At 36.7% G+C, this 12,287-nt stretch overlaps 1 protein-coding gene across 2 annotated transcripts in view; it reads left to right on the top strand.

The window, feature by feature from the left end:
- Positions 1-12,287, top strand: part of HSD17B11 (hydroxysteroid 17-beta dehydrogenase 11) — a 65,319-nt gene that overhangs the window by 26,705 nt on the left and 26,327 nt on the right. The window contains exons 6-7 of one of the 2 annotated variants that reach the window (XM_037530029.2): positions 3,605-3,721; positions 7,402-8,910. The exons of the other annotated variant lie outside the window; for it this stretch is intronic. Of the exons in view, the coding sequence (XP_037385926.1) occupies positions 3,605-3,721; positions 7,402-7,492 (208 nt within the window). The 3' untranslated portion in view covers positions 7,493-8,910. Of the gene's footprint in view, positions 1-3,604; positions 3,722-7,401; positions 8,911-12,287 lie in introns of those variants that run through there. 2 annotated transcript variants of the gene reach the window in all.

The following is a 12,287-nucleotide window of genomic DNA, read 5'->3' as shown; positions in this document are numbered from 1 at the left end:
AAGAGCTTTTCTTCTCTCCATTGTATAGTTTTGGCTCCTTTGATATAAATTAGGGGTCAATATATGTATGGGTTTATTTATGGGTTCTTGATGCTGTTCCATTGATCCTGTGTCTTTTTATTCCAAAGCCATGCTATTCTAATTACTGTTGCTTTGTAATATAGTTTAAAGTTGGGTCACATGATGCCTCCATTTTCCTCCTTTTTTCTAGAATTTGCTTTAGCTATTCCAGATCTTTTGTGCTTTCATATAAATTTTGGTATTATTGTGTTTCCATGAAAAATATTGCATTGAATCTATATTTTGGTTCTGGTAGGATGGTCATTTTGCCTATATTAATCCTCTTCATTCATGAATATGGGATATCTTTTCATGTCCCTGTGTCTTGTTCTAAATTTGTTAATAGTTTCTGACAATTTCCATTGTTTAGATCTATCTCCTTCTTTGTTAAATTTAGCCCTCTTGATGTACTGCTTTTGCTGAATCCCATAAATTTCAATATGTTGTGTTTTTTTATTCACCTTAAGGTATTTTCTAATTTCCTGTGATTTCTTCTTTTCCCATTGGCTAATATACACATATTTGTGAATTTTTGTAGATTTCTTTCTGTTATTGATTTCTAATTTCATTCCATTGTATTCAGAGTACATTCGTGGTACAATTTCAGTCTTTTAAAATTTACCAAGACTTGTTTTATGGTTTAGTATGTGGTATGGAGAATGTTCCTGTGCCCTTGAGAAGATTATATATTCTGCTGTTGTTGGGTGGGGTGTTCTATAGATGCTGTTAGGTCTATAACGTCATTCAAGCCTTTTGTTTCTTTTCTGATCTTCTGTTTAGTTGTTCAGTTTATCATTGAAAGTGAGATTAATGTCTGCAATTCATTGTAAACTGTCTCTCTCTCCCTTCAATCTGTTAATTTTTGCTTCCTGTATTTTGGGGCTCTAGTTTAGGTACATGAATAAATTTTAATTAACTGTTTTCTCTCCCAAGTGAGTTAGCTCTTTCTCAATGCATCATAATATAATAAACTTATGAGATTAAGTATAAGTGGATACTCTGATTAAATTTCTCACAGCCTAGAATTATTTTTACCGAACATTCTTATAACATAATAATTTTTTCTTTCTCTAAAAATTTAATTTGTTTTCTATAAAAAGATATTTCTGTTAACTAATACCATAAAAAGAAGCTGTTATATAAGAAGGTGACAAGTAATATTTGCATAAAATAGTTGTGTATATTGTTTCTATGTAAATGTCCCACTTAACTGTCACATTTGTAGTGGAGTGCTAAAGCCAACTTGTATTTATTCTGTGATGCAATGTTTGTAGTTTTAAATTCATGATGGTGTTGAAGCTACCAAAAAAATTGGAAAATGCTACAAAACTAGTATTCTGTTCCCTGCTGGGGCTGTTGTTCAAAATTCACCAGCATGCTATTGCATTATCCCCATTATTTACATTAAACACAAAAACAAAAGCCTGAACCTTAAAGAGTAGAAATATCTTCTCCAAAATTACTCAGCTACGTAAGTGGCAAAGTAGACAATCAAATACAGTCCTTCTACATAAAAACACTCTTTCTCCTTAAGTAACTCTGCCCCCACATACTTCTCCTTCCTTACCCACAAGAGATTGGTCCAAATTGCTTTTTTAATAGTTCCTACAAAATCCATTATGAACATCTGTTTTATAGGATTTACAACACTCATTAACATTAGTTTTTCAAGAAAAAAATATATTTCCGCATACTAATGTTCTGCTAGAAAATTGAATTTTTTCCTGGAAGCTTTTTCTTTTTTGGCCTTAAAAATCATGGTATTGAACAGCCATTAAATTTCAATGAAAATTCCTCTGATGGGGGCCTTCCTGGTGCCACATAGGTTAAAGGCACAGCACTATCAAGCTATCACCAGCCACCGCAACATTAGTTCAATCCCCAGCCAGGGAGCTAACCCACATGGTGCACCAGACCTCTCCTGTCTCGCCCGCTGCTCCTCTCACTAGTGTATTTCAGTACATCTGCCTGTTCTGCTCCCTACTCTGTTTCTGGTGAATCCTTTCACCCCCCACACCTCTGGCCCACACCCCAGTTCTTGTATGCATAAAATAAATAAATCTTTAAAAAGAAATTCCTCTGACAGGGCCTCCCCTGGTGTCGCAGTGGTTGAGCGCTGGGTTGCGAGGCTGCCCGCAGCTTCTGCAGCGCCGGTTCAACCCCCAGCCACTGGTGAGGGTCCCACAAAAAAAAAAAAAAGAAAAAAAGAAAAGAAAAGAAATTCCTCTGACAGAGGCTAAGACCTTTAGGTAAAGAGATCAGGCATTCTCTTTAGACTAAGTTTAAACTAAGGGGAATTCAGTCAGTGCAACAACATTTGCTTGATAGATTAACAAGCCCACAGTGTGAATAAGGGGGTTTGCCATGCTGTTTAAAACAGGTGTTTGTTAGCTTTCTTGGAGCTTGGGAATATTGAAGTCTGGTGGAAATATGCTGCTTAGTCAATTTCCCTCTGAACATTTCTCAAGGCACAAGCATCCTTCATGTTCTGGATTTATCCTCCTTGCTACCCATTGTCTTTGGGCCAAAAGCCATCTGATTCATTATTATATTTCCTGCCACATCTCCAAGCTTTCCTTATGTAATGCTATTGCTTCAGATTCTGAGTGAACACCAGTTTTCTAATAAATGACTTATGGTAAGAAAGAAATACTACATCATACATAGTTTACACTCTGTTTTCTCTATACATCCATTGTCATGCTCACATGTAAGTACAATATTTCAGTTCTTAGTTGTCCCAAGTTTACTGCATATATTTATTTTCTTTCTGAATGAACTATTCTGTATTTGTCCCTAAAGAATCTCCTCTAACTTTTTTTTTGGTCCTATTTCTCTTACTAGTGAAATACATTTACAATTTGTCTCCCCAAACTATTAGTCAATGAAACAATTTGGTTACTTTGTCAAATCTCATCAGTGTATTTAATAGTGTATCTTTTTTCTAAGTCATTAATAAAATGTTAAAAAAACTCAGAACCAACTCTTACTCAACTCCATCCTCAGTGCACTTAATCTAGCCCCAGAACAGAAACCCCTTTGTAAGGACCACCTAGTTATCAAAGGTACATACACCAGGGTGACAACACGTGAAAATGTAATGTGGAACTAAAAAACAAAGCTGAAATTAAATCAAGACCTAATACAATTTATATAATGGCATTTGATTTCTTTCCCAAAATTTTTCAAGATGTAAAAGTGAATCTGTCAGTCCTAATTTGGCTAAATTATTTTGAGTCTAGTTCCTTCTACAGGTCCCATTTGCAAAATAAGAACTATTGTGTCTCCCTCAGAATCTTGTAAAACTCCCATGAGGAATATTTAGCATGGAGTACAGTAGATGTGAAGTTCTAAATAAATGGCTGTTGGTCGTGTTATTAAGGCTAAAGCAGCTTCCACTTTGGATTATCTCTGATGGGCTAGACATTACAGTAAGTCAGATGTGTTATGGTTCTTAAGGCAATTTGACTTATTTGTTTAACATCAAACTAAAGTTGAAGCCCCAGTGAAATGTTTTGTTTCTGAAGAATGCTTCTGATTTCAGTTTGGGACCCACTCTGGAACCCGAGGAAGTGGTCAACAAGCTGGTGAATGGCATCCTGACTGAGCAGAAAATTATTTTTGTTCCATCCTTTCTAAGCTTTTTCTTACTGGTAGAAAGGTAAGCAACAGTTAGGTCGGTTAGCATTGTTGATAGAGATTTATCTATTGTGTGCTTTTACTAAGATTTAGATCTAGGCATTTGATAAAAGTACAGTTAAATTAAGTGTAAAAAAAATAGACTTGAAGTTTCCATCAGTTTTAAAACCACAAATGTTAATCATTGAAGTAAGATTCACAAATCCATTAGGTAAATGAACTGAAATAATTTCCACAGATTTTGAGTTCTTTTAAGAAAAAGAAAGCTGTATATTTCTAGAACTCTTGTTGTAAATACATATGAGTAAATATAATTTTAAGCATTTACATAATGCAAGCATAAGACAGTAATACGGAAGAGACCATAGTTAGGTTTTATATATTTATTTAAATATACAGCAGAAACTCCACTTCTGTGGAGTATATGTTTGAAGGTAAAACATAATAAAAAAAAAAAAATAGGGCCTCTGCGGTGGCCTAGGGGTTAAGTTTCTGTGCTGTCACCCCCATGGCCTGAATTTGATCCCCAGCCAGGGAGCATAACCCACATATGGCGCAGCAGACCTCTCTTGTCTCACCTTCTGCTCCTCTCAGCAGTGTATTTCAGCAGTTCTGCCTGTTCTGCTCCCCACTCTGCCTGGTAAATCCTTTTACCTCCCCACCTCTGGCTTACATCCCAGTTCTACACAAAAATTAAAAAAAAAAAGATCTTAAAATATATATATGTTTAAATATATATACTTAATTTTAAACATATATGTACATATATTTATATATATTTAAATTTTTAAATATGTATATATAACAGATAATCATCTGAACTCTTATTTGTGCAAAATAATACTGAAGCATAGGAATTGCTAAATAATCCTTTATAACTTAGAGATCCTTGAATCTTGCTACTTCAAATGTGATCCATGTCTAACAGCATCAGCATTACCTGGTAGAAATAGTCTTCTCATCTTCTGAGGAGAATTTGCACTTTAAAAAGATCCACAGATGATTCGTATGCATTTAAAAATTGAGAAACACTTCTTTAGAGTGATAGTACTCAAGTTCAATGCATGTTAGAATTCATGTGGGATTTTAAATGCTGATACCTGAAACCAGTTCCCCGAGATTTCTATTTTATTGGTCCAGAGTGTGGTCTGATTTCCAGGAATTATATATAATAACTGTCCTGGTGATTCTCATGTACAGCCAAGATTGAGAACCACTGGTTTAAAGAATGCCCATCATAATATATTCCCTCATTATTCATCTGGGAAGCTATATGACCAGGAGGCTGGCCAGGTAGTGAGGTGTTTTAGACCAAGGGGGAAAAAAACTTTATGTCACTTAGAGTCAGGTTTCAGGATCACTTGGGAAGTCAATTTAAAAAAGATTCCAAGACCTCGCCTCTAAAGATTTTATTATTAGTGTTTTTATTTTTTATAATTTTTATTGACATAACATTGCATTATAATGTAAGTTTCAGTGTGTGTCATTACAAATCAACCTGTGAATATATTACATTACATTAACCACTATATTAAATTCACTACTAAAAATCCAAATTTATCCTCCACCATACAATTGGCCCTTTAACCTGATTTACTCACCTGCCCTTCCCCCTCCCCTTTAGGTAACCACTAATTTGGTCTTATAGGATGTTTGGGTTGGGACCCAGAAATCTATATTTTAACAGACAATTGCTTTAAAAGTCATACTTTGAGTTACTGACCTAGAGACTTAAAACAACTGAAGTGGTCAAAGCAAAGTGACACGTCTCAGGCCTTTTAAGCCCCTTCTGCTGGAACTATAGTTGAACATTCTTTAGAAATTTACGCAGCAAAGCTCAAGGGTTTCTTAGGTGCATAAACACAACCTGTGTGGCATTTAGCATTATTATTCTTAAGCACTCAATGATTAAGATCTTTAGAATGTAACTGAAGGGAAAAAAATGTACTTTTTCTTTATCACTGACTCCTGCACTTTAAAGAGAGGTGGATACATAAGACACCAAAAATGTTCATTGGAAAAAATAATTCTATTTCCTAGACCTCTAACATAGAGACTCCAAATTTTTGTTCTGGCATTAGATGAAACTGTGTTTCTGTGACTTGTTTGAATGAACATGGATGACGTTTTTTAACTTCTTTAAAGTTCTGTTTCTTCATTTGTCACATGGAAACAGTAATGTGACTATAAGGCTGTGAATAAATAAATAAATGCATTTCAAAAATCCAGTACTGTATAAAAATTCAACAAATGTTATACCACTATTTCCTACCCATATCATTGTTTTTGGCACTATTATAATCATTGCCTTAATTTTCCTCAGGCTGTAAATGTTGGCTTAATTTCCAAAGTTTATATTAATATCATCTTGGCAGATTGTATATAGTTATTTTTCTGATTAGTGTCTTCAGAGTCTTCAGAATTTTACATGTTTCTGAATATTCTTAGGTATACAGTAAGGATAAAAAAAGATTATACCTACTATGTGCCCATCACTGTTTAAGACATTTTATATAAACAAATTGATTCTTCACAAGAGCTGTAGAGTAGATGTTAATTTTTCTGTTCACATGTGAGAAATTTAAACTCAAAAGTTAAGTAATTTGTTCAGCATTATGCTCAAAACCAAATTTGTTACCTGCATTTTCACTTAGCAATCCCCCAGTCTCTCAATGGAATATTTTGATAGTGTTCTGGATTATAGAGTATATAAAGTTAACTTCTATTCTCACTACCTTCCCAATCAATACCAGGTTTCTTTTTTTCTTCTTCTTCTTTTTTTATTTTTTTTATTTTTTTTTTTAAAGATTTTATTATTTTTTATTTATTTATACAAGGACTGGGTACAGTCAAAAGCGCGGGAGGGTGAGAGAATTCACCAGAGCCAGAGTGGGGAGCAGAGCAGGCAGAAGGACAGAGGTACACTGCTGAGGGGAGCAGGAGAGGTCTGTGCGCCATGTGGGACCCTCCTCCGGTGGCCGGGGAGCAGCCGGGGATCGAACCGGCGCTGCAGAGGTGCGGGCAGCTTTGCAACCCAGTGCTCAACCGCTGCGCCACCGGGGAGGCCCGTTCTTCTTTTTTTAATTTAAAGTCTTAGGCATCTCAACTATTCAGTCCTATACAGTTTCTTTCTTAAATCTTTTGAAAAATACCGGAGTACGGATATTTCAAAATCTAAATATTGAAGGTCACTCATACCCTAAAAAAAAGGTTAAACCTTCCTTTTGAAAAGGAAATAGGTTTGGGGGTCTCCCTGGTGGCACAGAGGTTAAGTCTCAGCACTATGAAGAGATCTGCAGCTGCTGCAGCACGAGTTTGATCCCCAGCCAGAGAGCTGACCTGCATGGCACAGCAAACCTTTCTGTCTGGCTGCTCCCCTCCGTGGTGTATTTCAGTAGATCTGCCTGTTCTGTTCCCCACTCTGTCTCTGGTGAATCCTCTCACAACCACCCCCCACACCTCTGGCCTATACCCCAGCTCTTGTATGCATAAATAAATAAACCTTAAAAAAAAAGAAAGAAAAGAAAAAGAAAAGGAAATAGGTTTAATTGAAAGGAACATATAGCAGTCACCCAGGTAGTTATTAATATGACTTAATATAAGTATGGACATGATGCATGATAAGTATAAATATGCTAAATGATGCTTTTCAAATGCACTTAATATCAATTTCCTAATTATTTTCATGTATCTTTCTTTTAGGATCTTTCCTGAGCGTTTCCTGTCAATTTTAAAAAGAAGGATCAATGTTAAGTTTGATGCAATTATTGGATACAAAGATAAAGGGCAATAAGTGCTTTTTTTTTTTTTTTTGAAAACTCATCTACCAAGTTTCAATTGACTTCATCTAATATTATTGACAATTTTCATGTTTGAACTTCTGACATTCCTAAATATTTTTTTTTTTTTTTTGGTATCATCTTTTGAGGCTCCGGCAGTCTTGTGTACCACTTACTCTGTTGCTAAAAGCTAATTTCTTCAAGAGCAATATCTTAGGAATTGACCTTATGGAAAATAGAGCAAAAGAACAATTTTACTATAATTTCTAAGATTGTGTGACTCATATTATGGCTTTCCAAATTTGTACTAGAAATGTTTAAGATTTTTTATTTTTAGTTATACTTAAAATTTATATAATGTACCTTTTCTGTTCTAGTCTACCTATAAACAGAAACTTCAAGCTCTCTAAACGCAAGGACTCTACCTTGTGGCATATCATAATGAATTTCATTGATGTAAGAAATAATTCTTGAACATTTCATCCTACACATCCACTCTGTTTCCTGACAAATACCTCACATTCCAATGCCAAACATTTTAGCATAAGTAAACTAGAAATGGACACATGTTGCAAGAATTATTGTATCATGGGGTTTGAAGCAGAGAATTGGGATAATGCACCAATAAGTGGCAATAATAAATGGATGAAAAAAATGGATGAAACTTAAACTTCTGGTGTTTCCATATTTTTGACTTGAACATGACTTAAGCAATGTATTTTTTTTAGTGTCTAAAATGTATTGGACATGAGTGAGATTCATTGAGATGGGACTATAAGATGAAATGTATAAATTAAAAAAATAAGTAGGTGGGGCTTCTACTAAAGAAAAATATTTTCAAAATTCATACTCAGAAAACATACACTTTTGAAATGCAAATGAGCCACATACAGAAATTTCAGAGTAAAATATTTTAATCCAGTTTTTAAGCAGAAACTAATATTAATTTAACATGTGTAGGTACTATTTTAAACTCACAAATTAAGTCTTCTCATCAGTGCCACTCAGATTATAAGGCTCATCTGATAATCTGTTTAAGGAAGGCCATACTAAGACTATAACATAAGAAAATTTAATAGAAGATGTCATTCTTACAATAAATTTCTCTTTGCTATTAAAAAATCAAAATACAATTGTTACTGGTCAACTTTAGTTTATATAAATACATATCTGAGTCAAAAATGTTGCTTTCCAAAACATCATTAAACGGCCTCCCTAGTGGAGCAAGGGGCTAATATATCAGCACTAGCAAGCTATCACCAGCCACTGCAGCCAACTTCTATCCCCAGCCAGGGAGCTACCCACATGGCATGGCAGACCTCTCCTGTCTCGCCTACTGCTCTCCTCAGCAGTATACTTCGTCAGTCTGCCTGTTCTGTTCCCCACTCTGTCTCTGGAGAATCCTCTCACCCTCCCACATATCTAGTCTGTACCCAGGTTCTTGTATAAAATAAATAAATCTTTAAAAAAATTATTTATATGAATTTTACATCATTGTTCATTGTTGTACAATATTTGCTTTCTCCTCTCAGGTGTAGTCCCTGTAAAATTCCCACCACCAATTCACTTGTGCACCATCACCATAGTCCCTTGTGCTCTTTCCTCCCCTCCTTTGCTCCCTCTCCCTCCCTCTCCCCGCAGAATGTCCCTGATTTATAGTCACCTGTTACTTTCATTTTTTTATTTATTTATTGTTAGTTGTTATTATTTTTTCATATTCTTCCTATTAGTGAAACCATTTGATATTTTTCTTTTTCTTATTTCATTGAGCATGATCCCTTCCAGCTCCATCCATGTTGCTGCAAATGCCATAAGTTTATCTTTTTTGATTGATGAATAGTATTCCATTGTGTATATATTCCACATCTTTTTTTTTTTAAAGATTTATTTATTTATGTATACAACAGCTGGGGTACAGGCCAGAGATGCAGGGGATGAGAGGATTCACCAGAGACAGAGCGGGGAACAGAGCAGGCAGACTGGCTGAAATACACTGCTGAGGGGAGCAGCAGGCGAGACAGGAGAGGTCTGCTGTGGGTTACTCTCTGGTTGGCTGGGGATCGAACTCTTGCTGCAGAGGCTGTGTATTGCTTCATAGTGCAGTGCTTAACCCCTTACGCTAACAGGGATGCCCTATTCACATCTTATTCCAATCATTTGTTTGGGGGCTTTTGGCTGTTGTTTCTTTTTTTTTTTAAAGATTATTTATTTATGCAAGAAGCAGGGTACAGGCCAGATACATGGGAGGGTGAGAGGATTCACCAGAGACAGAGCGGGGAACAGAACAGGCAGACTGACAAAATACACTGCTGAGGGGAGCAGCCAGCAAGATAGGAGAGGTCTGCTCACCATGCGGGACCGTCGCAGGACGGCCGGGATCAAACCAGCACTGCAGAAGTCCACATTAGGGTTTTAAAGGTCACTCAGACCACCATGTTCCACTCTTAGTTCCCAGCAAGCCCCCGCTTCCCAAAATACACAGTCAAGAAGGCTTATTCATAGCATGCTGGGAGTTGTAGCCCACGGCATGTAGGGGGTGTGGAAGTGGGGTGGAGAAGATGGCAAGCATTTTCTTGGCCTCAGTGTGTGCTCTTCCCCAACCTCTGAGATACATCCTGGACCAACATGATCTGCTTCCTCTTTCAGTTCACTCCAGCCACATTTGCTCCTTGGTTGATGTTCTTCAACCTACTGGACATGTTCCCATCTCAATACATTACTGTCCCTCGCTAGAATGTTCCTTCTCCTGGTATCTGCCTGACTAGTTTCCTCTTTTTCCTTACATCTCTTCATATATTCTCACCTCATACCTCCAACTGCAATTGCCTATACAGCCATAACCGACAAGATTCCGTTTCTCCCTCTACTCTGTTTTCTCCTTGGAATTTATGTTACAGAGCATTTCTTATCTTCTTGGCTTATTTTCTTTATTGTCTACATGACCCTTAAAGCAAAACCTTACCTTCTTTATTGTCTACATTTCCCTTAGAGTAAAAGCTACTCCAGGGGAAGTGTTTTTTAATTTTCTTCACTGTTGTATCCCAGTGCCAGCACTCACTGAAACATACAAGGTGCTTAATATAGGTTTATTAAATGCCTATTTCGTCTATTATTTTATCTACTCTATATCTCCTTTGCCATATTAAATGACAAAAATTCAACCAAGCTTATTTTAAAGGTCTTGTTGACTTTATTTGATGATTCATGAATCAGGCAGCATTCCATTTAGCAAGTGAAAGGTGCTGAAAAAAATCACATAAAATGAGAGGTCATTATAGTTAGAAAGAGGGTAGGATAAGGCTATTAGCCATACAAAAAAAAAAAAAAGAAGGGCCTCCCTGGTGGCTCAAAGGATTAAGTCTATCCGCAGCCACTGTATCACAGGTTTGATCCCCAGCCAGGGTGTTAAACCACATGGCACAGCAGACCTCTCCTGTCTTGCCTGTTGCTCCCCTCAGCAGTGTATTTCAGTCGATCTGCCTGTTATGATCCCCACTCTGTCTCTGGTAAATCCTCTCACCCTCCCGTACTTTTGACCTATATCCCAGATCTTTTATGCATAAATAAATAAATCCTTAAAAACAACAAAAAAAAGAAGAACAAACATTACTTCAGGCAAAGCTATCTTTTATTAGGAGAAGTTTGGGCAGGGAGAGTTGTATGAAGATTACCTCACTAACTGTGAGTGCTTAGTGGCGGGAGTGCTATGGTGACTACATCTGAGAGGGGAAATCCTATACTGACAGAACACTGATAAAGATGCAAAACAATGGTACAAAAAAAAAAAATACATTGCCTCAGTAGAACTGATCAGGAAACTCCAGACTGATTGGTTTAAAATTTCACTTTTGGAAGAGATAAAACTGCAATTGGTTAGGTATTAAGTATTGGTGGGCCCAGCATGAAAGAATACATTTTGGACCTGTTTTTCTCTCTTTTGAACAACCACCACCCTCATTTGGTCCACCATTAGCTCTCACCTGGATTACTGAAAAGCTTTGTAGCTGATCTCCCTCCATCTGTTCTTGTCCTTTTTCCAGTGCATTCTCCATCCTGCAGCTTTTCTAAATATAAAGATAGCAGTCCCCTGGTCCGAAACTTTCACCTGCCTTCTCTGGTCCTAAGACTCTGAGTGATTGCACCTCTGCTAAATTCTCTCTCCTCTCTACTTCACACTCTGGTCTTCAAGTCAGAACTTCCTATCATTGCATATACATTTATTTCTCACCTTTCAGTGCCTGCACACACAGTTTCCTACACCTTTATCGCTTCATCGTCTGTCTAAAACATTGCTCCTAGTAGTTTCCATTTACAGCTCACTCCCAGCCCCCACCCTTATCTGCAGAACTGGGTGATTTGCCCTTTCTGGGAGCTCCCAGAGCGCCTATATTTAGGATTGTCAGAGCACTTTGTACCAGGTGGAGAGTAAAGAGGCAAAAGATTTCTGTTCTCCCAAGAAAACGGGTAACCAGGAAATGGGGGTAATTGTTATAAATTAATTTGACATTAAGATATTATAGACAGGGTGGCAAATGGGGATGGGGTGGAGAAAAAGTTTCACTGAATATTTTCATGATGGGAAAAATGTATATTTGAAAGCTTAAGAGACATATGCTATAGGCAGGAAAAGATTGGAATTAATAGGGAAAGAAGAATAATTAGAGGAATAAGAAAAGAAAGGCTGAGAAGCAGACTGATGAGCACACACTAGACTTGTATATAGAATAAGGAGAAGGATTTTTTTTTAAGATTTATTTATTTATACAAGAACGGGGTACCAGCCAGATGCACGGGAGGGTGAGAGGACTC

This window comes from Talpa occidentalis, unplaced genomic scaffold, assembly GCF_014898055.3.
Source record: "Talpa occidentalis isolate TD23 unplaced genomic scaffold, MPIMG_talOcc4v2.1 talOcc4.6, whole genome shotgun sequence".
Classification (NCBI taxonomy): domain Eukaryota; kingdom Metazoa; phylum Chordata; class Mammalia; order Eulipotyphla; family Talpidae; genus Talpa; species Talpa occidentalis.
This window is presented reverse-complemented; position numbering and strand designations above follow the sequence as displayed.